At 46.4% G+C, this 26,282-nt stretch overlaps 1 protein-coding gene across 5 annotated transcripts in view; it reads left to right on the top strand.

The window, feature by feature from the left end:
• cpx (synaptic transmission protein complexin) overlaps positions 1-26,282 on the top strand; it is a 296,980-nt gene that overhangs the window by 245,775 nt on the left and 24,923 nt on the right. For 4 of the 5 annotated variants that reach the window (XM_075676412.1, XM_075676413.1, XM_075676415.1 and 1 more), the window contains one exon: positions 16,338-16,501. In XM_075676412.1, coding sequence (XP_075532527.1) covers positions 16,338-16,501 — 164 coding nt within the window. Of the gene's footprint in view, positions 1-5,539; positions 5,672-16,337; positions 16,502-26,282 lie in introns of those variants that run through there. The other variant, XM_075676414.1, reaches the window with a different exon arrangement.

Raw genomic sequence — 26,282 nt, 5'->3', positions numbered from 1 at the left:
CAAGCCGGAGGATTACGCGAGCTTGAGCCGGGAAGACTCATCGCCTTTCTGGCTGCGTCTCTGTCCCACAAGAAACAGCCTTACCAATGCGCATGCGCTGAGCGACGTTGTCCTGTGTGTCAGGCGTCGTTTCTCTGACTCAGCGATGGTTCGGGAAAGATTTAGTACCATGTCGCTGAAAGGGAACACGGCACCCACTGCATACGCATCACTATATATGCATGGCCTCGATGCAGTCCACATTTGACCACCGAAATCCATGTCAGGTGTGGGCTGTCAACAATTTGTATGGTTACATTCTGAGGCAGTCCCACCACGAGGCGCATGTCATACTGGCGTTCATCACCGTGCAGCTATAGCACAGCCATACGCTCCAACTAACAAGTAATCCATTTGCGCGCATCCGTTCGTTCTCTCCATAAACATTCTTCGTTCTTTCATATGGGGCGACGAGTGCTTAAATTTAGCACGTATGCACAGAAAGCACCGACACTCGTATTCAGGCTGGATGGCTTCATGATTTTGCCAAGTTTATTATCATCTAGCCCTCAGCATTCAGCGCGCTGTTACAGCGAGAATCGTTGTATGTGCATCCTACCTAAGCCTCATTTGCATGCCGTATTGCGCATTGTCTAAAGTAGCTGCTACAAGGCGCCACTCGTCTAACAACTGCTGCTCGCCGAAACTGCGCCATCGCTCTCCACGTTACCCGAACTTTTCCCGGCTGTTGTCCCTTCATTTTGCGTCAGCCTTCGCTCGTACGGTCGCCTCAGACAAGCGTTGAAACAAAGGCACCGACAAACTTTGCGCACCTGCTCGTTCATGTTTCACTTGACTATTTCTGCGTAGTGGCATAGCTCGTGCCGACACAAGCTTCGTTTGGGGCCGAGGTATGGGGCTGCACGTGAGATAGGCACGTAATTAAAGGAAAGTGGAGAAGGGCGGCCACATTCCATCTTGGTGCGCAGAACGCTGCACGATGCCGAGGCCGCGTGAAAATTACCACAGCCTGCCAGTGCTGGAAGAGTTACGGCGAGTGAGGGCAGGGGAGGACGCAATAACGCAAAGGCTAGTCGGCCTGCCTGACAGTGTAAGTGTGAAGAAGCTTCGTCGTGCAAAGCGCTTCAGTGGAAAGGTGAAACGGCCCTTGCACCTATAGTGGAGCTTTTACACGGCGGTACGCCACGCGTGCAGCTATAAACGCGGACTTAGCGCGTTTGTTTCATGCCACTTTTTCCTTCCTTCCTTTCTTTTCTTTCTTTCTTTACACAGACACACACAGATTTAATTTCTTTCACTTTCCTTCATTCATTATTTATTTCTCGTTCCCATGTGCGGTGCTTCTCTTGGCCAAGATGTATGGTAGCCAGTGATAAGAAGTGGTTGCAGTAGGCTTTGTATCCTGTGGCGTGCGCCCATTCTAGGTTATTTGCTATACGACTATGGCGTGACCTCTTAGCTAAGAAAAATCAGTTTCTTTGCCTCGGCAATTAACTTTTGTACCACTACATATGCTCAGAGCTTGATACTTTCGTTGCTGAGCTTTTTTATGTTATTTTTAAAATATAAGCTAAGCAACGAAAGTATCAAACTCTGAGTACATCTATAGTGGATAGGAATTTATTCGAAAAGGAAATTTAGCGTGGTTAAAGACCTCAGCATGAGGATCGCTAGCGACTACGTGATCAAGTTATGACGCTTGCGTCCGGACATGTCAGCAATGCGTTCGAAATTGCCGCGGCTTTAAAGAACTCAAACAGTTCACAAAGTTCTCGGAAAAGATGGTGGAATTGGGGCATGGGGGCGTTTTGCGACCATATCATGATAGACTGGCAGTCAGCTGTTGTTCCGAAAACATGTGAAGAAAGTCTGCACCATGTAACATAACGGTATTAAGACATCACGGAAGCGAAACAACCCCCAAGGAACTCTTCATTGTTATCATAAATAACGAGATCAGCCGGCCATCAAAATATTGAAAATAAATTATTCGCTGCGTGTTTTCGACGCTTAACCCTCAAGGCATACAGCCGATAGCAGTTCAGTGTTGCGCCGTGGGAGAACAGAGCTTTAAGCTTCAAGATTTTAGCCTGTGTGTAACGAGCGTTCAGTAATGCACACATATAGAGTAGCATTTACGACGTCCCTGTGTTAACCGAATGGTACTTTCCCTAGTGCAAGGCGTCATTTTTTACATTTCGCTTATATGCGAGTTACAACAAACAACATAATCTCGTGTCACTGTCGATTCTTTATGTAGTCGCGAATTCTACAGGACAGAAAGAAAAGGTCACTATTAATTTACCGCTACGCTCCTGGAGGGACCTTGAGCGTAATTATACTACAAAGGCTCTTACAGTTCGATACGTCTGGTTTTATCTTTCGCCGTCAATCTAAATCAACTGAGATCTTCTTTTTCAGCGTAACGTATGCGAATAGTAGAATAATAGCTCAAGCACGTAGGTTTAAGGCTGTCGGGACAACTCAAAAACACTCACATTTGATGGGCCCGCCGTGCTACGTTATTCTTAAGCAGCGCTAGAGTTCCTCGTAATTTACAAAGTCGAAGGATGACACGAACTGCTGTTCACCGTTCTCTGTCTCATCGCGATGCCGACGTACACGAAGGCACTTTCAGCAAAAAAAGAAAATTGCATAATAAAAAGCGACCATCTTTACGGCATTGCACCGCCTGAGCGTTTTTCAACGACGGCTACTTCAGGCAGCAGGTTGTTAGCCTGCTTCGCTTCCAGCGCGAAGCTTTTGTGCATCCAATTTATGATGGAGTAGACCGTGATGCTTATTTCGTTCTCGGTGCCATCGCTGAGCACACGTAGTGAAGTGCACGGATAAGTATTGACTATATTTGCTTATACATGTCGCGTGTACGACGGATCGACGCACGTATAGCTATGAGTTGCTTGCCGCTAGTACGTCTCTCTCTCTCTCTCTCTCTCTCTCTCCCTTCTTTTTTTTTTTTTGTCCTTCTTGAATATGAAAAGCAAACGCTGGAAGAAAGGACTGTATTGATCTTTCCCTAAGAGATTTGGCAAGCTTGCTCCTTCAAGTGGAATCACGAGAAATAGGCAGTTTTAAGTGCGCACAATTTCTGTAGTAAGGCGAGATATAGAAGAACATACTGCGCGTTCTGGTATTTTTGAAGCTATGAGGATGAGAGCAAAATGTTGTAGGCGTAAGCGTATGCGGGGACTGGCGAATCGAAGAAACAGAAGCGACTCTGGTTTAACGGGCCAGTCTGTCGTTTAGGCCATGCTTTGTTACTTGCGCTGAACTCCGTCAGTGTCATGACGCACTGCACTGTTGAAGAGATCTGCTATGGCCACGTCTCCCCCTCTTGGAGCTTTGTAATTTCCCTCTTCTTTTCTTAACATCTGGTCCGGCAGGTGTTCAGAACGCTCGCTCCTCGGTCGAATGGCATCGTGTCTCGGCGGCACCGAAATGGGACGTGTCCGATACACGCAACGGGAACCTCGCCAGCTGACTGTAGCTCGTCCCGCACAGCTTCACTGTTGTGTGCTGTATCACCAAGCACTGACAATACAGCTCACGAAGAAATGACCTTTAACAAAGCGCAAAGGTCACATGTGACCTTTTGTGTAGTATAATTGAAAAAAAGAAAGCTGCGCTGCCCGATTTCGGGCAAATATCAAAACGCATCAAACCAGTCGTGATAAAACTGCGGGCGCACCGTGTGAATTGACAATTGTGAGACTTGATGATAGGACGCATAAAGGTGTTTTCCGAGTCCGTACTGCTACATTCTCACCATTTAGCTAGCTACGCCAGTTAACTGAGGGCGATGTGTACTGGGTGGACACGTTCCTTTTACGGCGACAACAGTTGAAAGCTCGTAACTAGATTTACTGTGCCAATTCACGGCTGAAGACGATCGTCGTCATCAGGCTACCCTCGCCTTCACCCTCTGCCACCAAGAACAAATCAAACCATGGCCCACCACCGCGACTGTGATTCGAACTCACGCTCCTGTAGCCATAGACTTTTATACAATAATTACTAGAGGGAACTCTGGCGCTAGTGTCTACGGAAGCTGCAAGCGGGATGGTTCAGCCAGCATGAAAGTGATAGGTATAGTACATGGATTTGCCTAAACTTCGCCCTTCTGGCTTCAAACGGCTTCGTGATTTCGCAAACTCGTAATTTTAACAAAGTGCTGTGTAATAAATAATTACATATATATTATTAAAATTGTGCGAAGGCCGGGTTTAAACACAGGACATCAATCAGAGAACCTCGAAATTGAAACCATTACGCCACTGACGCATGCATCGACAAGCGACCTAGAAGTCACATATGAATTTTTCGTGGGCAAGCCGGCGCATTTCGATTTGGCCACCTCGACAGATTTAATCGTTGAAATTAGTAGCTATTGTGCATATTAGCAGGGCTTTCTGCACCTATAGAAGCATAGATTGCTCTGAAATTTTAGACAATGAAGGCAGATAAAGCATAATAAACAAAGCCACAAGAACGTCTGAATCCACAAGCACGAACATTAGGCAAATCTATGTACTGCCCATCGTTCCCATGGTGACTGAACGAGTGCAGCCCCAGCGTTCCCTCTAGTTATAATTGGAAATTCATGCCTGCCGCAATGGGCAGTTGTGCGCTGGACGCACTAACCACTACGCTATCGCGCAGCTTGTATTACTTTTATCTTATTACATGGAATTGAGGACCAGTCTAGGAAAAAGAGAACGGAGCACTAGAAAAACTGAAGGTAACTCTTAACACACGTCATTCAAAACTTCAGAAAGCAAATACAAGCCTCGCATATATACATATATATATATATATATATATATATATATATATATATATATATATATATATGTGTGTGTGTGTGTGTGTGTGTGTGTGTGTGTGTGTGTGTGTGTGTGTGTGTGTGTGTGTGTGTGTGTGTGTGTGTGTGTGTGTGTGTGTGTGTGTGTGTGTACATGAGCGCAACTGTACAATTATTTGCAGAAATGCACATTGAAAACCATAACGAATTTATTTTCGACCTTTCGACTCTTTATCACGGCTGTTGATAAAAGCCGGTCCCGGGCCGAATCATCAAAAATAAATGCGTTATGTTTCTGAACGTGGATTTCTTCATCTACATACAGTATAGAGACAGTACAAAAACTGCAAGAGTACCATGCATCATACTATTTCTCTGCTATTCAATAAGCTATATTTCATATCTTTCGTTTTTGTACATGCGAAAAGCTTTTGCCGCAACGTTCCAGAACTGTGTAAGCAAAATACGAAGCTTTTATTTTGAGTGTCACATGCGCATGGTGGAATGTTCTCTGTTGTAAGTTGACTGCGCACACTTTCTTGCGAAGAACCAACACAAATACAGCAGTGCTCTGGCGGCACAAACCCATTGGTTTACTTGCTTTATTAAACATACGAATCCAAGTCGGAGCTACAGACATCGACAAGACAATGCTCAGCTCTGATTTTCTCCGCACGTGCGGCTTGTGAAACACTCGCCCTTCAGTGTCAGCTGCGTTGTTTCAGAGAACTGCTGCGGATGTCCAATTTCGTGTCCATTCCTTGCGCCGTTGCAAGCTTGACCGTATTTCTTTCTCGGTGACGGTGCTTGCGTTAATGCTAGACCAAGCGAAGTTATCTTCCCAGTGCAGTGAGTAAATTGAAAGGCTCCTAGCAGCCGGTGCTTTCTTTTCCCTAGTTAATTTCTTTTCCTTCGGGAACTGTTGCTCCTCAGACGTTCTTTTCCAGGACTGCTCGTAATTTTGCTTTCTCCATTTATGACCAATTACATCACTTCTCCTCAGTGGCGACGTCGGAGCACATTATAGCCAGCTTATTTCTTAAAGTTTGTTCTTATTAAAAGCAGCGTTCCTGCAGGATTCAACACCGCTCATCAACGCAGACTTGACGACGAAGAATTTCAAAAGGTGCTTTGTAATTAGGTTTAAAAGCTCCGAAACGAACGGTATTGCACAGCTTTGGTCCCTGTAATTGTCCCTAGTTAAGGATTAATGCTACAGAGAGCCGGCTCGAACTTAGCGACGTATATAGTTGCACAGTTTTTCAGGTTTCGCTTCTTCCTTTTTTGCTGGCGGCAGCGAGGTTGAACAACGTCGCGAAAGTTATTGCGCTCTTTGGTTCGTTTAAGGAGCTTTCCAGCGGCTTTACTCTTGCTTTGTAATCCCCCCCCCCCCTCCAAATATGATAAGAACATCCGTTTATCTATCAGTGAGCTCCTGCGTCGGTGGAAGGTGGCTGTTTAAGCAAGCTGGGAGAGCTTTCGTGCGAGCACGTTCGTCGGGCAACAGGCGTTGTTTGTCAGGCTATTGCATCCCTTTCCCACTCCCGCCTCTGTTCGGACAGTATGCGCATAGCGCGTTGGCAGCGATACGCTTGTGCCGGCTTATGCGATGGGCGGGGCGCTCTGATTTATAATCTGCGTAGCGCCTGCATGTCGGCGCATGCTGCATGCAGGTAAGACTGCCAGCTAATCTGGACGGCGGCTAAACTTTGCAGAAACCGGCGTTTCTGTTTCGGTGGTATATTGTTTCTCGACGTTCAACCCGGCGCGTTGGCTGTTTTCGGCAGCGTCTCTGAGACTAATGTGAGTAGACACGACACCCCCTGTGCGGACAGCTTGCTGCAAAAGCTCGCCCACTACCGGCCGAGCAGGCCAGCAACTCATACTACATATTTCACAGCTGACGCAAGTTTCGAGCGAAGTTGTTTTCGTTGCTGGAAATAAAGCCTATCGTGCGCAGTGTGCCGCTTCGTATAGCTTGGCTGTCAAATTGCTCCGTCTGCTTCTATTTGCCTTGGGCTTTGCCTGTCTGTTAGGCACCGTGTGCTTTATTTTACTATTCAATCTCCTTGAGGCAGTCGCACGTCTTGCGCATGAGCGTAATAAGCCATTTCTCATTTGTCGTCGCGAAGCATTTCGGTTCAACACTAGAAGTGGAGGTGAGCAATTACTGCGCTTTTAACTCCCTTTACTGCTTAAGAGGTTTCTTTAATGGCTTTGTTGCCTCTTCGCCTCATTAAGACGATTTTCAGGAAAGAAGACGCAACTCAGGTTCAATAAAGAAAGGAATAAATGTCATAAAATAATGGCTGCAATACGCTTCGTTTTTTTTATTTTATATGCCATCTTAATTAAATGAAAAAAGCGCACATAATGCTAGTCGCTGTGCACGTCACTTTTGTTCATCGTTCCCAGTGTTGCACTCATTCATAGAATTGCTAAATCTCGAAACAGAAGTGGACGCAAGAACAGCAGCACCAATGAGCACGACAGAGAGAGACACGGAGGAGCACGACAGTGGACCAGGAAGTTTGTTACTTGTTTATTCAATCCAGGTTCGTTATTCATCCTTATTATTACTGATGTCATTGTTACTGAAGACGAAGCTTGGAAACAAGTTTGAAACAGGGGAAATACGATTGAACAACAAAGGTTCTTTTGGGAACCTGAGGCCACCATTTTCTAACGAACCATTTCATTTGCCATTCTTTCCGTCCTTCGTCATTCGCTCGGACGTGGATCGGACGCAGCCGAGTGGTCATTCTCGCTGGGTTCGGCTGCTCGACGGGACGCATAATAAAAGAATGGAGAATGAAATAGACCGTTAGAAAATTCGGGCCCTGGATAAAACCGTGGAAGTCCGATCGGTCTCTCCTCACTTTTCAGACTTCTTGTCGAGCTAGTTGACGCGCCATCTTCAGTCACAGGCATTTCGGCAACAGCAAAGAGCAGTAACACATTTGGCCAAATAACTTGGAACGGACTTCGTGGTCTGCTGTCGTCACTTTCATGTCTCTCTGCATTGTACTTATTGATGCAGTTCTATCGTCCACTCGTTTTTGTACCGTGAATGATTTCGGGAAACGTGCTCGCTGCCTTCGTAAACCGGCCATATTGAACTGCCCATTCGTCTGCGTAATAGCCGCCCGCTTTTTGTAAAGGGAGAGGCAGAAATGGGACGACGGCCCTGAATGCAGGCGCACTAGCTCAGGCTGCGACCGGAGCAGGCGTTCCCAGCAGCAGAACGTAGCAACCCTGTTCAGTATATGCATGAGCCACGGCAACCATAAACATGCGCCGACGCAGCAACTACTGAGACTCCATGAAGCCGCGCTTGTGCCTTCTTTTTTTTTTGTACACAGGGATGGACACTGAATAAGGGCGGTGTGTGAACGACCAGTGCAACGTGAAGCGCGTGACTACAGGTTTCGTGCCCGTACTGGAAAAAAAAGTTCTAGCAGTAAAACTTTTTTTAGCCTATCGTGAATAACGTCGGACGTATCTTTAGCGAAGGCAAGTGACCAATTGTAAACAGCACTTACGGACGCAGAGCTTTGTGAATTTGTCACCGGATCCTTGGATAAAAAAACGCGCAGTTTCTCCCGAAAGGCGTAGCATCGATTGCGATAGCAAATTAGTGAACAGCTATACGTAGAACAGCTATAGTAGATTTATCGGCCATATAAACTTGTAAACATTGGCATTCTAAATAAACAAGCATGGTGTCACGTGCGCACAAGCCAACATGAACACATCTCACTCGATGACCGCGGAAACTCGCTGTCAAAACGCTGCATTGAGGAAACGCGGCAGCAGCAGCGAGCGAATTGACCTTCGTGCTACCTCTCGCTTCAACGCGATCCAAGCATCGAAAACAGCGCAGCGCTCGCTCTGTACCCGTCTCGGATGGTTTTCAGGATACAGCGGTCCGGCCGGGCGCGCGCCGCCGCCCGAACCGCTCGGAGTAGAACACGCCCCCCCCCTCCCTACCCTCCCACCGAGGCCTTGCGCGCAATGGAAGGTGGCGCCTTCCTCCCCTCTTTCCGCTGTTGCGTGCGCGAGATTGATCCGTGATTGCCGGCTCACCCTCGCAAGCTTTCACTCGCACATACAGCATACGGTGCGCGGCGACGATTTTATCGCCCGTGGACTTTACACAGAACCTCACGGCGACGGCGATGCCCACGAAGACGGCGATGCCCACGCCGACGCCGACGGCAGAAATGAGCCTGGAATGTCAATATAATTGCTATCGCATTAATGAACTGTGGCGCGTGGAGCCGGAAGTTGTGTAGCTCGATAGAGACTTTGGACCGTTTGGTTGAAATGTCTTTTAACGCGTCCGGTGTCGGACGTCGCTTCGGCAAAAGGAATTTCGAGCCAGATTCCGGACCACGCATACCCAACCACTCTTCTACCACCAAAGTTGCTCGTACCCTGCCTTTCATTCTTTACAAAGTTATACCTCGGAGTTTTGAGAACGGCAGCCCGCAAACAAATGTAATGCAAAAAAACAAACACCGACCGCGCATGTCTTTTATGTTAGCTCGTCTAGCTCAGACTGAAGTATTAAACGTGCGAAACAATAGCAGGAAATTGACGCATGCAAGAGGCCGCGTTTCTGCCAGAAAGCTTGCTTTCGTGCATAGCGTTCTTCGCCAGCGTTTCCCGGTAAACGTTACGGTTGCATAAGCTGCAGTTGCCCGGAAGCATGAAAAGGAGTCAGCGGTATTTGAATGCTAACGTGTTTAATACTTAAAGGTGAAGCCTAAGCCTCCTCCAAATTTTTAGGGTTGAAGCAGTAGTTCGCGTGTTTACTACTGCTACTGCAACTAGTACTGCTATTAGAAGAGAGAGAGAGTAAAACATGAGGTAGTTGTCATTATTATTATTGCTGGCAGGAGACTCCTGCAGTCTCTCTGCAGTTAGCTGTATTAGGGGGATCAGAAGTATCGTATTGAGTCATTGGAGAAGAGCACCTCTTACCCGCCGGTGTTCTTTTGGAGACACTTTCGTATGCGCTCCAGCGAACGTACAGGACATATCCATATGCTCTACCCGTGTGGTGGATAAGTACAAGCAGCCGCTAATTGTTTCGCTGTACATTTCGTCTATGCAAGGTGTCCTAGCTAACTTTAGCCAGAGTTTAAAAATATGCAAATGCCACGTAGTTGGACAGAACAAAGGTAATGTTGTGTGCAGTCGCTTGTAGATACTCAAACTATATATTTTTCATTCGACCTAACTAGATGATTAGTCTTAATTAATTAATCAAATTCTCAAAAATTACAATTAGATGAAAAGTTTCAATGAGAAAATTGTAGAGTGACATGAAAAACTCCCGATGCAGCTTTCCGTTCCCCAATGCATGCTACATAAAAGTGTCTTTCCGAATGCGAAAAAAAGCCCGAAAGTGCACGCAAAATATCCCTGCGAATGGCCGCTCCAGGAACTGAAGAGCCTCGCTCCTCTGTTCGAATTTCCAGCACGTTAATCTTTGAGGAGAATCTCGACTGCGAATGCCTCAGTAGTCTGATGGCATTCCGACCACCATTATCAAAGCTTACGGCAGTATCTCTGTACCAATGCTCACATCATTCTTTAATATAACTTTCTGAATAATTGCACTTCTCCGGCGTGCGTGGAAAACCGCTCGCTTTTTTTCCTATCTTCAAACCCGGCGGCAAAAGCTATCGGCTGATTTCTCTTATCTGTGCCCTATTTAAGCTGTGGCGGTGGTGGGGGTGAGTTATAGCAGCTGGTGGGTTTAGCTTGGCAATGAAGGCGGGCAATTTCTCCAGCTGAGCGTCACTTATAATGTCAGTGCGGTGTTTCAGCACACGTCCATCAAACCAGTTTCCCTTAAGAATGCGATAAGGAGACTCTTTGTATTGTTGTTCAGTTTTCAAATCGTTCTCCTTCCAAATCAGCATGGAATTCTTTCTGGCCGCTACGATCGCCAAACTTGTAAGCTTTATGATGCAGGTTTCACGCCCACCATCCAAAGGGGCCAAGCTGATGCTGTGTATTGCGACTTCAGCAAAGCCTTTGACCCAGTAAATCATCCTCCACTGCTCAAGAAACTTGTGCATTACAGTGTTGAAGCGGCTATTATAGGTCTACCACGTAGCTACCTCCTCGGTAGGTCCTGCATCGTGAGCGTCAGTGATCAGTCGTCTTTTGTTTTTACAGTATCTAGTGATAGTATACCCCAAGGTGCCATGTTAGATTCGCTTCTCTTCTTTGTTTTTATGAATGACGTTTCCTCAGCAATCCAGCAGTCTACATCTCTTGTTTACGCTGACGACGTCAAAACATTAAAAGAGATGCGCAGCATTGAGGACTGTCGCGCTCAGTAGTCCGACCCTCAATTTGTTATGCAACCAATTAAAGAAGCTCGCTATAAATTCGTCTAAAACAAGAATTATGTCATATTTGCATAGAACCCATAATTTAGTCTTTCTTTATTGAGTGGATGGTGCAGTGCTGACGAGGGTTGTTGAAAAAAGTGATCTCAGTATTCTTAATGACAGTACGTTAAGCTTCTCCGTTCACTATAAGCGCGTAGCATCACGAGACCTGCGAACGATCGGTTCCGTCTGCAGACTTGAAAACGATTTCCGTACCACACTTCCCTTCATCAAATTGCTCACATTCATACGTCTTCCATTTTTGAATACGCCTTAGCGGTGTGGAATGGCACAAACAAATCAAATAGCATAATAACTGACCGGAGGCAGAAAAACTTATTGAGTATATATAAACATCGTTTTCTGACCTCGCGCACCGACAACCTTTCAAGTTTGAATGATTATGCTACACTTCCGTCACTTGACTGCAGACGTGATCGTATCGACGTCTTAATCTGGTATAAAATTATTCACGAATTATTAACTCCACTGATCAACTAGCTTCCGTTTCACTGCGGGTTCCGCGGAAGATTACCAGGGAACACAGGCCCTTCCACGTTCCTGATCTTTCAGCAGACACTCGCTTTTCCACAGAAAACAAAGTCAGAACACAAACTCTAATTTTCTCCATCTCGATAACTTTCAAAACGTGTTGTATTCCTGTTACGATCTTCTTGCTTCCTCTTGAGCCTTTCTTACAGCTGCAGTGTGCTCTCCTGTCCTCTCGTAGTTTCTTTCTCCTCTCGTACATGTTACCTCATCAAATGGGTACTTCTAGCCAGCGAATGGGGTGTTCAATATCCTTCATTCAGTGTCACCTACTGTGTGTACACGTGCACTCAGTCTCCAAATTTTGTGTTATTGCTGGATTTCTTGCTGTTTGCGTACCTGTTTATCCTGCTTTTTATCGTTATTTTTATTCTATTTTTACCTCATAATTTGTTGGTCGTAGTTTTACCTTTTTTACTTTTTTTTTTTTTTTTAACGGAGCTGCGCAGCAGCCAAAGCAGGCAGCTCCTCTCCCGTCCCAAGGCGTCTATCTGGTTTCCTCCTTTTATCAATCGCTCGCATTTTCCTTGCTTGTTTTTTTTTTTGTGAACCCTGAGAAGAGTACACGGACGCGTGTGTTTTGGGAAGCTCTTTCCCCGATGCTGGTTTTCTGGCGACCGCTGTAAAACTGCTACAAGCGTAGCGTGTGTAGGCGGCAGAGCAGGAGCAGCGCCGCCGGGGGCCCAGACAAGCCACAGCGGTCGCGCGCACTGCTCTGCAAACAGAAGCGCGCGTATACGCTGCGACGCGTGGTCGCCCTGTATCCCAGTAATGCGCGGTAAACACAGGGGCCCCAGCGCGCGCATGCGGGGTTACGCAGCGCGGCGCGAGACTTTGCTTGGAAACGCTCTCCGTGGGCTCGGCGGTGTTTCTTTCTTTTCTTTTTGTATACCTTTGACTCGCGTTTAGTTTTTCGTCATTTCGTCTAGCCGCTGGCTCGAAACGGCCCCTACCCTGCTTGCGAAACAAAACAAGGGGTGCGGGTGGGGGAGAGGATCGAGCGTACGCGAGGAGCACGCACGCATCGTAAATCAGCAGTGGTTGAAGCGCGCAGTGTTGTTTGCCGCCCGCGCAGTTGCTGCGTTGTGGCAACGCTGCCATCCGACCTCTTTTATCTCATCTCTCGGCGAGAGGCGAAATAAAAGAAATATTGAAGCATATATAGTGCGCCGTCTCTGTCTCCGCATTGCGCGCAGCTAAGCGGAAAGCGCGGTTTGTGAACAAGAGGAAAGAAGCTGCGAGACCATAGGCGAAGAAGAACCGGAATCTGCGACGCAGAATGATTCTCTTTTTTTCTCTGAGAGATTGCTCGGATAAAAAAAAACAAAAGATCTGGTCGCCAGAATACTGCGGAACGTGCAGCTAACATTCTGGGGGCAGCAGCTACCCTCTTTGCTAACTGGTGCCATTCCGAGTTAATAAAGCACCGTGTGCGAATAGCATCCACAGAGTGGTCTTCAGCGACAGAGACTGCCGAGTTCACTTTTTTTTCGCCTCGCCGGGGTCTATTGCATACAGCCTCTTCAGACTGTACTATAATCGCGAACACGCGCAAATCCTGAAACTACTGCAGATCGTAAAAAAAAAATCTAGCTGCATCTTTCCTCTTTGCTATTTTCTGGGCCTCTTAAAGAACGTATACTCCGGCTAGGAACCTTAAAATTCGCAGTACGCTTCTTGCATTTCAAGTGAAACAGTTTCTTAACAGCACCTCTCGCAATGCCTGGCCTGCACACACCATGCGTGCACTCAACGACCAATCGCACAAAAAGACGGCATGTTCTGTGAAATTCTGTGATATATATTATATTTTCATCTTACTTTGTCGGAGCGTGCCCCATGAGTAAGCAACGCTTATCTCTAACCTGGCAACGTATATCTTGTGAAAGGAAAGTGCTTTACACTTGTGCACTTACACAATTATGCACATGTGCACTTACAAAAATTGTGCACTTACACAACTTTTGTAAGTTTCGGCAGGTCTTCGGCGTAGTCAGACGAATTGGCGAAGTTGCTCGCGCGATGCACAACGTTTTATAAGCACGTTATGGACGTCACGCATATTGCTGAGCCATAGCATATAACTCTGTGTTTCGTAATTCCCGATCCTGGTCATGGTCGACATTGTAATAAATAACATGTAGTTAACTGTAGGCCCATTTGTCATCCACAGCGCCGTTCGCACTGCTCGACCCATCCAAATACGCGTATACATGACAGCATATTCTCGAAGCCAACCTCCATACCAGCTGAGACTGCCCGGTCCAGAAACCGAAAGAACATGTTGACCGAATTTTTATATAAATAAAAAATTCCGTGCCCACCAGCTAAGCATCGTGATCCGGTGTTCCATCTCTCTCTTTCTGCTTCCTTTTTCCGTCAACACTCCCGCCCCCCCCCTTTCTCCTACTCGGAGCAGTAGGACAAAGCTTTTGTAACCGACCTCTTCGCTTTTAAATAAAATTCTATCTATCTATCTATCTATCTATCTATCTATCTATCTATCTATCTATCTATCTATCTATCTATCTATCTATCTATCTATCTATCTAATCTATTCTCAGGGCTGAAGGTATGCTGCGTCTTCTCGTTCAGCTAAAGTGTCATCCGTTAGCGCGACGCGTATTTATGCACCTCGCAGCAGTCGACGTCATGCAGAACCACAGAGTGAGGGGGAAGAAATGTGGGGGATGACGCCAAGTGGAAAGTTCATTCTTTGTACTTCTCTTGCGTGTAAGCACCTCGCCGCGCTCGATGTTCCAGGGGAAAGGGGGGGAAGGGGGGGCTAGGATCTTAAATGCTCTCTGCTCGCTCAACGGACGCAAGGGTCGCGCACTGATTGAAGAGCGGTCTCGATCGGCCGGCAGGCGCAGCACAGGGAACGCACGCTCATATCGAGCGTCGCGTGCGCGTATCGCGGGACCGCGCATTACTTGTTTTGCTTTCTCTCCGGGATTCTTTTCTTTTGTGTTGCTTTGTGTTTTGTTTTCGTTGCCGCACTTTCGGCGTTCCTAATTTCCCCTCGCTTTGGTCGTTCGCGGAAAGATGGACGCAACGTCGGGCGCGAGTTCAGCGCCATGGTTGAGTGCCGGTGTAATGACAGCTGTGCGTGGGCTCCGAACCTGGAGAGAAAAATTGGCCCAAGCACGGGTGCAAACGAGTAACCGCGTGCACCGAACGAATTTCGTGAAGAAAGTCCGCCAAGACAAAAGGATGAATTCTTTGTGAGTAATAACATTGGAGGTGTGCGCGTACTTCACGTAAAGATGTCAGCGAAACTGGTACGGTATGGATCCACGGTAGAAATCTCAGCTTCGCACCAAATTTGCGTTCTAGAATAAAAAACCAGACAAGCTCGCGCTGATCGCATAGATTTTGAACACCGAGCTTTATTTTATTACGCACAAACCACGTCCTCTGAATAATGCATCGGCGCTTTTTTTTTCTCTGCAAGTCGTTTAGCATGTTTATACTTTCAGGTTACAGGGTGAATGAACGCGTTCCATCCGACAGCATTTCGAGTGAACGGTGCACGTACAATTCAGTTTGTGAATTTCGTAAACCCAACATAACAGCAAAAAAAAAGTACATATAACACAATTTGTATTAAAAGGCGGTGATACGCAAATTTGGATCTACAAGTAAAACGCATGGCGAACACGTTACATTACTTGCAATCCTTGGGAACGAGAATAGAAGCCGCCATTACTGAAACTGACATCAAAAGAAACACTACTTTTGGAGACGGAGTAAAGGCTCAGTTTTACTATACTCTCTTAACGCTGTGTTAATCTCAGATTCCAGTTCATGTTTGAAGTCGTACAAAGCCTGACAGAGGTCGCAGTAAGGAATGCTTTATCTAGAAAGAAAAGTAGACGAGCATTTTCTCGTTTTCTCGATATCGTCGAACGCAATCGGGGTTCTTGTGAGACGAGCAGATGTTTAGAATTCATAAGTACCTCCCGTACCTCGATCCCGCTGCAAGGCGCGTTTGAAGAAGAATTTTTGTCGGTGCCGCATTAAGCGCCGCGGAATTCGAAGCCACGAACATTCCGGGAGAAGTTTGGTAAAATGTAGTTAACGGACAAGTTTAGGTAGAGATTGCTTTCTCTTTCGAAACAGTCCGCGTACACTCGGAATAATTAACAGTCGATCGGTTCACTTTTATTTGATTTCGGGCCCACCGCTGTGCGGCACTTTCGCCGCTGTCGAGTCGGTGCCAAGCGTGCAGTACCGCGCAACTGGTGCTGCGCGGCCCCGCGCACGAACAGCGGCGCCGGCGGCGCCTTCCGCGGGCCGCCGGCCGCGGCGCTGAGCGCGAGCCGCCCCTCCAGCAGGACCCGGGCGCTGTGCGCGCAGTTGAGATCGAAAAGTAGGAGCCCGCGCCACGAACACCTGGCGCCAGACAGGCTCGCCATCCCAAAGGGCCGGCGGCACTCGGCGGCGTGGGGCTGCTCCAGTCCACAAGTCAGCGCGCTCTCGAAACCGCGCACTGTGTGTCCCTGCACGGGAGCGCTCCACTCACCGCTTTGTCCCTCTTTTTTTCCCCGCTGCAGGCCAGATCGGAGGGGACGGGGAGACCTCGGAAGACAAAGAAGCCGAAGCCGAAGCGGAGCAGGAGCGGCTCGAGGCGCTACGGGAAGCCGAGGAAAGACGAAAGGAGAAGCACCGGCGGATGGAGGAAGAACGTGAGAAGATGAGGCAGCAGATCAGAGACAAGGTGAGCCACAACACTTCCCGACGCCACCGCGGCATAGGGAAGTAGCGCCCTTATCTGGCGGGTACCCAGCCAGTCCCCCCGCGCGCACTCAATCCAAGGCAGACGCTGTCCAGAGCCGCGGACACGTGGTAGGCGTTCTAGGGAAATCTGGGGAGCTGTCCAGTATTCCAAAGGCCAAGAGGCCTCGCTCAGGTACGATTCCACTGGCTGTCTGAGGTGCACATGCTCCCCAGCAGAGAAGCGACGCCCTGTATACTCAGGCACAGTATCTTCTTCTGTCAGAAAATCCGTAGGAGCTTCGTTTAACTACACTTAGGAGGCATTGAATAACGCCTAGAGCTATTTGACCGAGCGAATGAGTGCCAAAGTGTTGCATAAAGAGGACTTCTTCGCTGATTACAGATGCTATGACTAAGCAGCAGGGACTTGTTATGGTTCTTTCCAGCTTCATCTCGCCATAACTTTGATTACAGCCATTGTAAGCTTCAAGTCCTGGACATTCACCCTTCCTACAGCATTACAAGTCATCTCATTATCAGTTGCAGCATTGTCTTATGTCTGAGACCTCTTGAACAGCGATCAGCCTCGAGGTAGCTTGCAACTGTGACTGCTTTGGCACTTTCGTGATGTGCCATGAACCTTGTTTCATCAAAGCGAGAGGTTTTCCTTCAACCAAAGGGTCAATCTGTAGCACTCTTACCCATGAAGCGCGACTCGTCTGCTATGACTTCATTAGTGTTCGTATTATAGAAATATCAGCTTCTCGGGCAAGTGGCTTGCTGTTTTTCACAGGAAACTCGTAATAGGATAATGAGGCGATGAAGAAACAAATGGTGAATCTGCTTCTTTTAAAAAGAGTTACCGTTTTGACTTAGTAAATTAAGTAAGATGGCCTTTCTTCTTTCTTTTTTCCTTGCCTGGAAACCAGGTTTTGTAGATGGTTGCAGCATCACAGTTACCGGCGCTAATCTTTAGGAACAATGATGCGATGTCACAGAGTTTCTTATTCGCATTCAGCTGTGTTATCAGAGCATACATACAATACTTGACAGGTGCGTTCGCAAGGAACAAAGAAACTTTCGCAAAGAAACTTCCGTGTGATAACACGACTAGCTATCCGCGAGGTGAATTTGTTTTGCAGCAGGCTAATGTAAAACACAACTAATGTGTTGCAGCGCAACGGTCCCTGTTGTCGAATCCGGTGACCGGGGCCGTATTCACAATACGTTCGTTCGTGAGAGGTTCTTGCCATTGGCCGGCCGCCTTCTGTAATAGTACGTCCATCAACAGGGTTATCTGTAAGTCGCTCTTTCGAAGAATTCTAGCGTCTGAGCTCCTTGCGAATACGGGCCCAGATTTATTTCCACTTTTCACTGTCCTCATACAAAGCACTACTTACGATACGATGACATTGTTTGTAATCCATTTGATCGTACTAAAAGAAAATAAGCTTTCTTTTTGTTCACACCGATAAGACGCGCTAAAACTAAAGCGAAATGAGGGAATCTTCGTGTGATATCCGAAAAAATAATCTATGGCCTATGGCTAAAAAAGCAAATTAGTTTTCAGATGTTATCTACGCTAAATGTTCTTACAGAAGTCAGTGTGCAGTGCAGGAGATCGAATACTGTTCCTGTGCTTAAATAATGAATTTCCTAACTTACGGCAGTCTTATTCATTATTCCTGCATTTTCGATCGTTGTCATTCGAATTCATTAAATTCTGCTGACCGGTTTTTAGAAAGCATACTCGTAACACTTTATAGCAAAACCAATACTTATCACGTAGGTTCCTAGCGAGGATTAGAGAGATAGATAGCTATGATGTACATAGAAGCAGATGGCGTTAAGCAGAAGTAGGCCTGCTTTGCTGCCCTGCATTGCAACGATGCTTCATTGCGGTGCGTCGCGCTTAGAGCATCGCCTACCATTTTCCTTTCCCGCCTCTCCTCTTGCCCCGGTGAGGAGCAGCAGGCCAGAGGTACGCTCTTCCGGCCGACTGCTCCTCCTCTCGGCTCCCAATATAACCACTCTACCTCTCTGCAGTAGGGAAGGTGCTAATGTGTTAGCAGTCGTCATGCGGACGGAAAATTTCCAGATCTTGCCATTCCGGTACTATGAACGCCATTGTGTGCCTCTTATGAAGCAATAATCGACATTCTACATGACGTGAGCTTCGTCCTTTGGGTGAGAATCGCAGCGAATGTGATTTCATTTCGACGGGGATTGTAGCATGCGAAAAGGCCCACATTATGATGTTTTCGGTACTTGTGTATGTACAAAAATTTAAGCGTATTCAACAGTCCCTATAATTTCATTTTCTTGTCATTTGCAGACCATGATAGCAGCCGTTCCAAGAGCCGTCATTCTTTACATACTCTATAGGTTGTACTGAATACATAGATTAGAATTCGCACCGACTAAACTGCTCAATCTGCCCCACAGCTGCCGATGCGTTTTGATTCCGCTCTCGAAAAGGTATGCCACAGGTATAGACTTTGTCCTATGATACGTGATACACATTAACCTTGTGGAACTCGACCGCTTTCACGAACACTCGTTCACACGCATTGACCCCTGACTTGCAGCTTCGTTTTCTGCGTAGACTACCACGGAGTGAAAAAAGTTTGCCACTTGTGGCTTGCTGCCTTATTTTCCAGGCTTTATTCATTGCTCCTTCCGACGGCCTATAGTCATTCCTGTGACATCTGCGGCGGCGATCAGGCAAATGTACGGCTGGCCTCTATTACTCAGCTTTACAGTGTGGATTGGCAAATGCCGTGCAGTGCGCATGTCAAGATGAACAGTCGCCCATTGTCAGAAGAAAACATATTGGTGACGGTAGTCACTACGGATGTCTGCGCTGAAGGTATAGCTATAGTGCTCTATAATTCGTTTTCTGCGGTCTATGGGCCTGCGAGATAGGCTGTAAGAGATGCCTGGCGCCGAGGATCTGGGCCCATAATCACAAAGAGCTCTTAAGCTAGAATTTTTCTTAAGATCAAAATTTCAGTCAATCCTGACGCTGGACAATTACTAGCGAATGCAGCCGGCCAATCTCAAAAAAAAGCACTTACGAACCAAAAAGCTTTGCGAACTTGGCCCCAGATTCATTTATTGTAAACTTCCACTCCTTCTATTTCTCTCTCCGGTTATTATTCAATAACATCCATCTGTCTCCTCTTTAAATACGTCGTAGGAATAATTATTTCAGCTCATACTACAATGAAAAAGGAATTGGGACAATGCAAAACCAGCTAGCCAAAGAATCATCAGCGAAAGAAAGTTCATTAAGGAGAAGCGAGATTTCAAACACAAAGAATACGTAAAAGTCAGGCTAAGTTTAGTATAGTGCCAGTGTGGTTTTGTGGGATAGCATCTCTGATCTTGTTATTTCAAAAGCACTGTCAGCGACGGACTTGCTATCGGCGATACACAGACACTATGAGAACCGGGAAACTTACATTTACATAAGGAGCTGAGAGACAATAAATCAGCCAAGGAAGCACGGGGCAAGCAACTGTTTCTTTTGTGTTAAAGTGTTGGATTAATTAGGGATGAATGAAGGTAAATTTAATATTTACTGCACATTCTTAAGAGCAGAAAACGGAAATTATCGGAAAATGACAGAATACACAACCTTTCCGCCTGTGGGAGTCAAACCCATGATCTCCGCACAACAAATGCGATCCTCTAGCAATTAAGAGGAAGCTTTAGCTCTGGTGCTCCTATCTAAATACATGTAAAAGGAGAACTCGTTTTTTCTCGGCAACCACTGCACCAAATTTGATGAAGTTTGTTGCATTTAGAAGAAAAACTTAAAGTCTAGTCACTGTTGGTTTTGAATTTTTGATTTAGGTCCTCAATTTTTTATTGAAAATTCGCAAAAATCAAAATTTCTCAAAAAAGAAAACGAAACTATCGAGTTTACAACTCTCACTCGGCAACGAAGAATGATAATACAATTCTGTGAATTGCATCTGGTAGTACATTTAAAGCGGACAAAATTTATATGTTACACATGAATCTCAAAAAATTTAGTAATATGGAAATACAGCTTTTGCAGAACCCTTGCAAACAACGTAACAAATTCACGTAAGATATAAATTGACGTATCAAATTTGTCCGCTTTGGATGATCTAATGGATGCCGTTTACAGAACCGCGATATCTACTCTTGATGCAGAGCTGTGAATTTGTAAACTTCGTGATTCTATTTTTTTCTTCAAACTTTCGAATTCTTGAAAAAAAAAATTAACAAAATTCAGGACCTAAATCGAAATTCCGCTTCAACAGTCACTAGAATTTAACTTTCTCTGTCAAATGCACTGAATTTCAATAAAATCGGTCCAGGGGTTATCTCATAAATAAGTTTTTGCGTTTTACATGTACCGTATTTTCTCGATTCTAAGCACCCCCCGATTCTAAGCACCCCCCCCCCCCCCCCCTCTATTTTCGCGAAAAGATTGGGAAAAAAGTTTGCATGCGAATCTAGGCACCCCCCTATTTGTTAGGAAGCGCGCGTAGCGAAGGCCGCCAAGAGCGCTTGCTCACACTGTCATCGAGCCGGAGCCGTCGGAGTGCCGAGGTGGAACGGCGTCCGCGGCGCGAGTACGCGTACAGCAGGACTGTGCGGATGTATGGCGAAAACTACAGAAAGCGTCCCCATCAACCATCGCAAAGTTTATTTCGGACGCGTGGAAGCGGGTCCAAGTGGACGTTGTGGTCAAATCATTTAAGAACTGCTCGATCACAAACCACTTCGACGGAACGGAAGACGACCTGCTGGTGGGATACCGACAGCGGCGGTTCAAGCGGTGCGACGAATTCGAGTAGCAGTGATAGTAACTGAGCATCCGACACAAGCGGTGGGTTCACTGTGTGCACCGATTTTTCTTTTGAATGTTTGCAAAATAAAATGTTATTATCGCACCCGTCTCGTCATGATGTCGCAGCGAAAAGAGGGCGGGTGGGGGGTCATTCTAGATTTATCGAATCTAAGCACCCCCCCCCCTCACTTTGGGCATCGAGATCGTGAAAAAAAGGGGGTGGTTAGAATCGAGTAAATATGGTATTTGAATAGGCCGCGTCGGAGTTGGGCCCGAGCTAAAGCTTCCTCTTAAGAGGAAGCTTTAGCTCGGGTCATAAAACGCAAAAACGTTCTTATGAGATAACCCCTGGACCGATTTTAATGAAATTTATCGCATTTGAAAGAGAAAGTTAAATTCTAGTGACTGTTGGAAGCGGAATTTCTATTTAGGGCTTCAATTTTCTTAAAACGATTTTCAAATATCTGACCGTCTGAAAAAAATAGAAGCACGAAGTTTACAAATTCATAGCTCTGCATCAAGAACTGATATCGCGGTTCTGTAAAGGGAATCCATTAGACCATTCAAAGCGGACAAATTCAATATGTCATTTTACATCTTACGTGGATTTGTTGCGTTGGTTACAAAGGTTTTGCAAAAGCTTTATTTCCCCATTACTAAATTTTTTTATATTCATGTGTAACACATCAGTTTTGTCCGCTTTATGTGTACTATTTGATGCAATTCACAGAATTGTATTATCATCTTTCGTTGTTGAGTTACAGAGTTGTAAACATGATAGTTTCGTCTTATGAAAATTTTTGATTTTTGCCAATTTTTAATAAAAAATTGACGACCTAACTCAAAAATTCGAAACGAACAGTCACTTGATATTAAGTTTTTCTTTTAAATGCAACAAACCTCGTCAAATTTGGTGCAGTGGTTGCCGAGAAAAACGAATTCTCCTTTTACATGTATTTGGATAGGAGCACCCGAGCTAAAGCTTCCTCTTAAGTTACGCTGACGGCTGTGCATCTGTGCGGTATCTGACGGTATTTACATACAAGTATTTATTTATAACCTAACAATGGGGGGGGGGAGAGTTAGCCTGCGCCACTCGTGGCATTAGTCTGTTTGTCTGTCTGTCTGTCTGTGTCTGTCTGTCTGTCTGTACGTACGTGCGTGCGTGCCAGCGTTGCCAATTTAGCTGTTATTTCACTAACTTTAGCGATTTTCTGTACTGCCTAACAGGATAATTTGTTATTTTGGAGATGATCGTTTTTTTATCGGTTTATTGTAATGCTGGCTTCTTTTTTTATGAGTACAAAACTTCATTTTTTACTATAATTCGGGCTTAACATGTCGCAAACATGCAGCTTATCCATGCTCCTTTGGAAGTAAGAATCATCCATGAGCAGTGTGTTGCGCATTTCTTCTTCCACGTCTCCATGCCTCCGCTCAACTATAACAGTTTCGGCAGTTCGTAGCAGTTTCGCTCTTCGCCATTTTCGCAGGTGCGCTTTAGGGGATTTCGCCTGGTGAAATGAGTCCGGTGAAGTACACCCGAAAATCCCGTAATAAATGGTTACAGCAGCCAACGTTTCTAGACTAGTTAATGGAAGACACGGTTTCTTTCTGGGGACGAGGTGAAGAAATACAAAAGTGCCTTCTACAGAAACCCCTTCGGGGAGTTGGCTGAGTGCTCTCTATCAGTACTGTTGCTGCCGCGGTTCACCGCAGAAGTTGAGCTTGTTTTCAGCCAAATGAACGTAAATAAATCTAAGTTAGGAAACAGAATGTTCACTGCAATTACAAGCGTCATATTTACTCCGTGAGTTGGTCTCCGAAGAAACGATAAATGCTGCTTCATGTTAACACGCTGCCCGATCGCATTGTTCGCAAAATCAGCACAATGGAGGTCTATGAGGTCAGCGATGGCACAATTAGACACAGCCCCAATTGCAAACAAATGCACACAGAGGACGTCTGACCATTCCAAGGTGAAACAGAGTACATTATTCCGTAATTTTAATCACTACCCCTTAGTTCAGCCTGTTTTCCGGCCAGCGATCGTAGTTCACGGAAACATTTTTTTGTTCGTTTCGCAGTATGTTTCCGCACCCGCCGTGGTTTCTTAGTGCCTATGGGCTTAGGCTGCTAAGCACGAGGTCGCGGGATCGAATCCCGGCCACGGCGGCCGCATTTCGATGGGGCCGAAATGCGAAAACACCAGCGGTACTTAGATTTAGGTGCACGTTAAAGAACCCCAGGTGGTCGAAATTTCCGGAGTCCCGCATTACGGCGTGCCTCATAATCAGAAAGTGGTTTTGGCACGTAAAACCCCCTAATTTAACTTAAACTATGTTTCCTCACTTCACAATCACACAAAAGAGCACTTATCCATATAGATAATTTATATTTTCTATGGAGGAGAAAAGAAAGACTTTCCTGCCCAATGTGTCTTTTTTTTTGTTGAACGGCGTTTTACATAGACACAATAAAACATCTTTTGAACTTGATTCTGATTGTCATCAGCATTTAGCTGGGTTTTAGCGTATTTAGGGTGCTCGTATCGCGGGCTTAAGTTTCTTGTGGTCTCGATTAGAAGGTGTTCTTTAAGTTTTAGTTGGCAACACTGGTGCGTGCGTGCGTGTGTGTGTGTGTGTGTGTGTGTGTGTGTGTGTGTGTGTGTGTGTGTGTGTGTGTGTGTGTGTGTGTGTGTGCGTGCGTTCGTGTGTGTGTGTGTGTGTGTGTGTGTGTGTGTGTGTGTGTGTGTGTGTGTGTGTGTGTGTGTGTGTGTGTGTGTGTGTGTGTGTGTGTGTGTGTGTGTGTGTGTGTGTGTGTGTGTGTGTGCGTGTGTCTGTGTGTGTGTGTGCGTGTGTGTGTGTGTGTGTGAGAGAGAGAGATTGAACGAGGGAGGGAGTTTAGCATAAACCGCTACCGCCAAACCATCGCACTTCCGGTGATCGCGTCAAGCGATCCTTTTTCTAGCCGAAAAAACTCTAAATGTATACGCCCATACTCCTAGTCCCAGTACCTTTTCTGTCTTTTTCTTTTTTTCCCACCCACCAACGGTGCTGCCATGCAAACGCCGTTCAAAGAAGGGCGCTCGTGCGCTGATCTCCCCACGGGCAAAAGCCGGAGTCGTCTCGCAGTTTTCCCACGTACGCTGTTTACGTATTCCCGTCGCCGTTTCCTTTTGTGAGTTTTCCGTGGACTTCAGGGCGCAACAGCCAAGACCTGAAATAAAGGGGCGACTGAGACGGTCTCGGAGTGCGGTGGTTCAGCGCCCGATGATCGGTAACGGCCACCACTCGCCGCTCTATGGGCCTTCTCCTTCTCTTCCTAAGACGGCGGAAGGAATTTCGGAACGCCATTGAAGATTACCTTCCCGTTATGGTATTCAATTTTCTGGAGGAGGCTTACTCGGACGTATCGTATAGGGGTGCGGAGAAGCGGGCTTAAGTCGTTTTATACTGCAGCCATTGGGGGACTCGCGGCACTCGGGAACTGGTGCGGTACGTTTTGTAATGACCATTCTTGGAAGCTTTCCAGAGCGCTATTCTTGGTGCCGTCCGACGATCGAGTCACTATAGTGCAACCATGTACGAAATAATATTCAAATAAAGTCAGAAAGGCTGGTGACCAATGGTGGGTCAGACATATAGCGTACAACAAAATCATCCTGAAAATCCTGACAAAAATGACCCTCTTGCGGATCCGTATCGCATTGGACAATGTTGGGAGAAAATTCCTTCGAAACGATTGCGGCGCTTAAAATTTGTTCTTTATCTTTAGTGAGAGGCCTTAGTATAATACGCTGGCCGAAAAAGATGCCGCTTGGATGAATCGTCCACTATACCTTTAGGCGCTTTTTTTTTTTTGTCTCGTTCACGTTTGCATCACCTGCGATATTTACTTCTGCGCCCGCTTTTTTTTCTCCCCACTTACCTCCTTCCCGAACAGCTTCAGTGCTGTAGTAACGGCCTCGCTGGTCTCACTAGATGCTGCCAATGTACGCCAACGCGCAGATCTCGTTTCCTCTCTTTTATGGCTGCCCAGACGTAGCGCCGAGCCTGCCGGCAGCCTCTCATAATCCTTTCAGGTCAATAGAGACGCCGGCTTTTCCTGACCTCACGGGTCCTGGCTCCACAAACATTAGCGCCGAGGCCCCGTAATATCATCCCTACTCTTTCGCGCGCAACAATTGTCGGGGATCGGAAGGGGAACTGGCCGGCTATTCCGCAGCATTCCGTCGTCTCGCCCAGACGACGTTGCTATTAGAGCATCATACTAAGATAATAAGATTAGGAAGCTGGACGTTGCAGAACCTTCAGAGAACGCAAGCTGTTGAATCATTCGAGCAGCAACACTGGACGCGATGCGAAAACGTCTCGCACTTCTCTCTTACCCGTCATGGTGGCCTTTCGTTTGTTTTCCAAATTCGATGTGGCTGAGAGCGCCAGAAATAGAGGCTAATATTCGAAAAGAATCTTTAAATGGAGAAAGAGACGGTGACGCAATGCTGGTCAAACGGAGAGCGCTCCTTATACCTGGCGCAACAGCTATAACGCGAAAGCGCTTGCGCAACAGCTATACGCACGCCACGTCGGGCTTCTGCTGTTTCGCAAATGGCTTCACCGTGCGCACCCTGTTACCGCTCACTGAGTGGGGCTACTCGTTCCTCGCTTTCGCCCCTGTTTTCTTTAGGCTCGCTCTTTTTCTGGTCCGCCATTGCTCCTTGTCAGCATTTCTCATCTTTCGATATCACCCATCATCTGTTCCAATCCTCTTCCCTCTTCATCTTCGGATAAATTTCGTGCATGACCTATAGATTACCGGCGATTTCAGTAATGCGACCTACAATTACGCAACGCGAGAATTAAATAATGCTACAAAAATAGAGCATCCCAGAGACACTTGCAAAAGCTCCGAGAAATATTAAAAATGAGCCGCGGCGAATCTTCCTTATTAA

Source organism: Dermacentor variabilis, unplaced genomic scaffold (assembly GCF_050947875.1).
Source record: "Dermacentor variabilis isolate Ectoservices unplaced genomic scaffold, ASM5094787v1 scaffold_12, whole genome shotgun sequence".
Taxonomy (NCBI): Eukaryota; Metazoa; Arthropoda; class Arachnida; order Ixodida; family Ixodidae; genus Dermacentor; species Dermacentor variabilis.
Note: the sequence above shows the minus strand (reverse complement) of the source record. Positions and strands in the feature narration are given on the sequence as shown.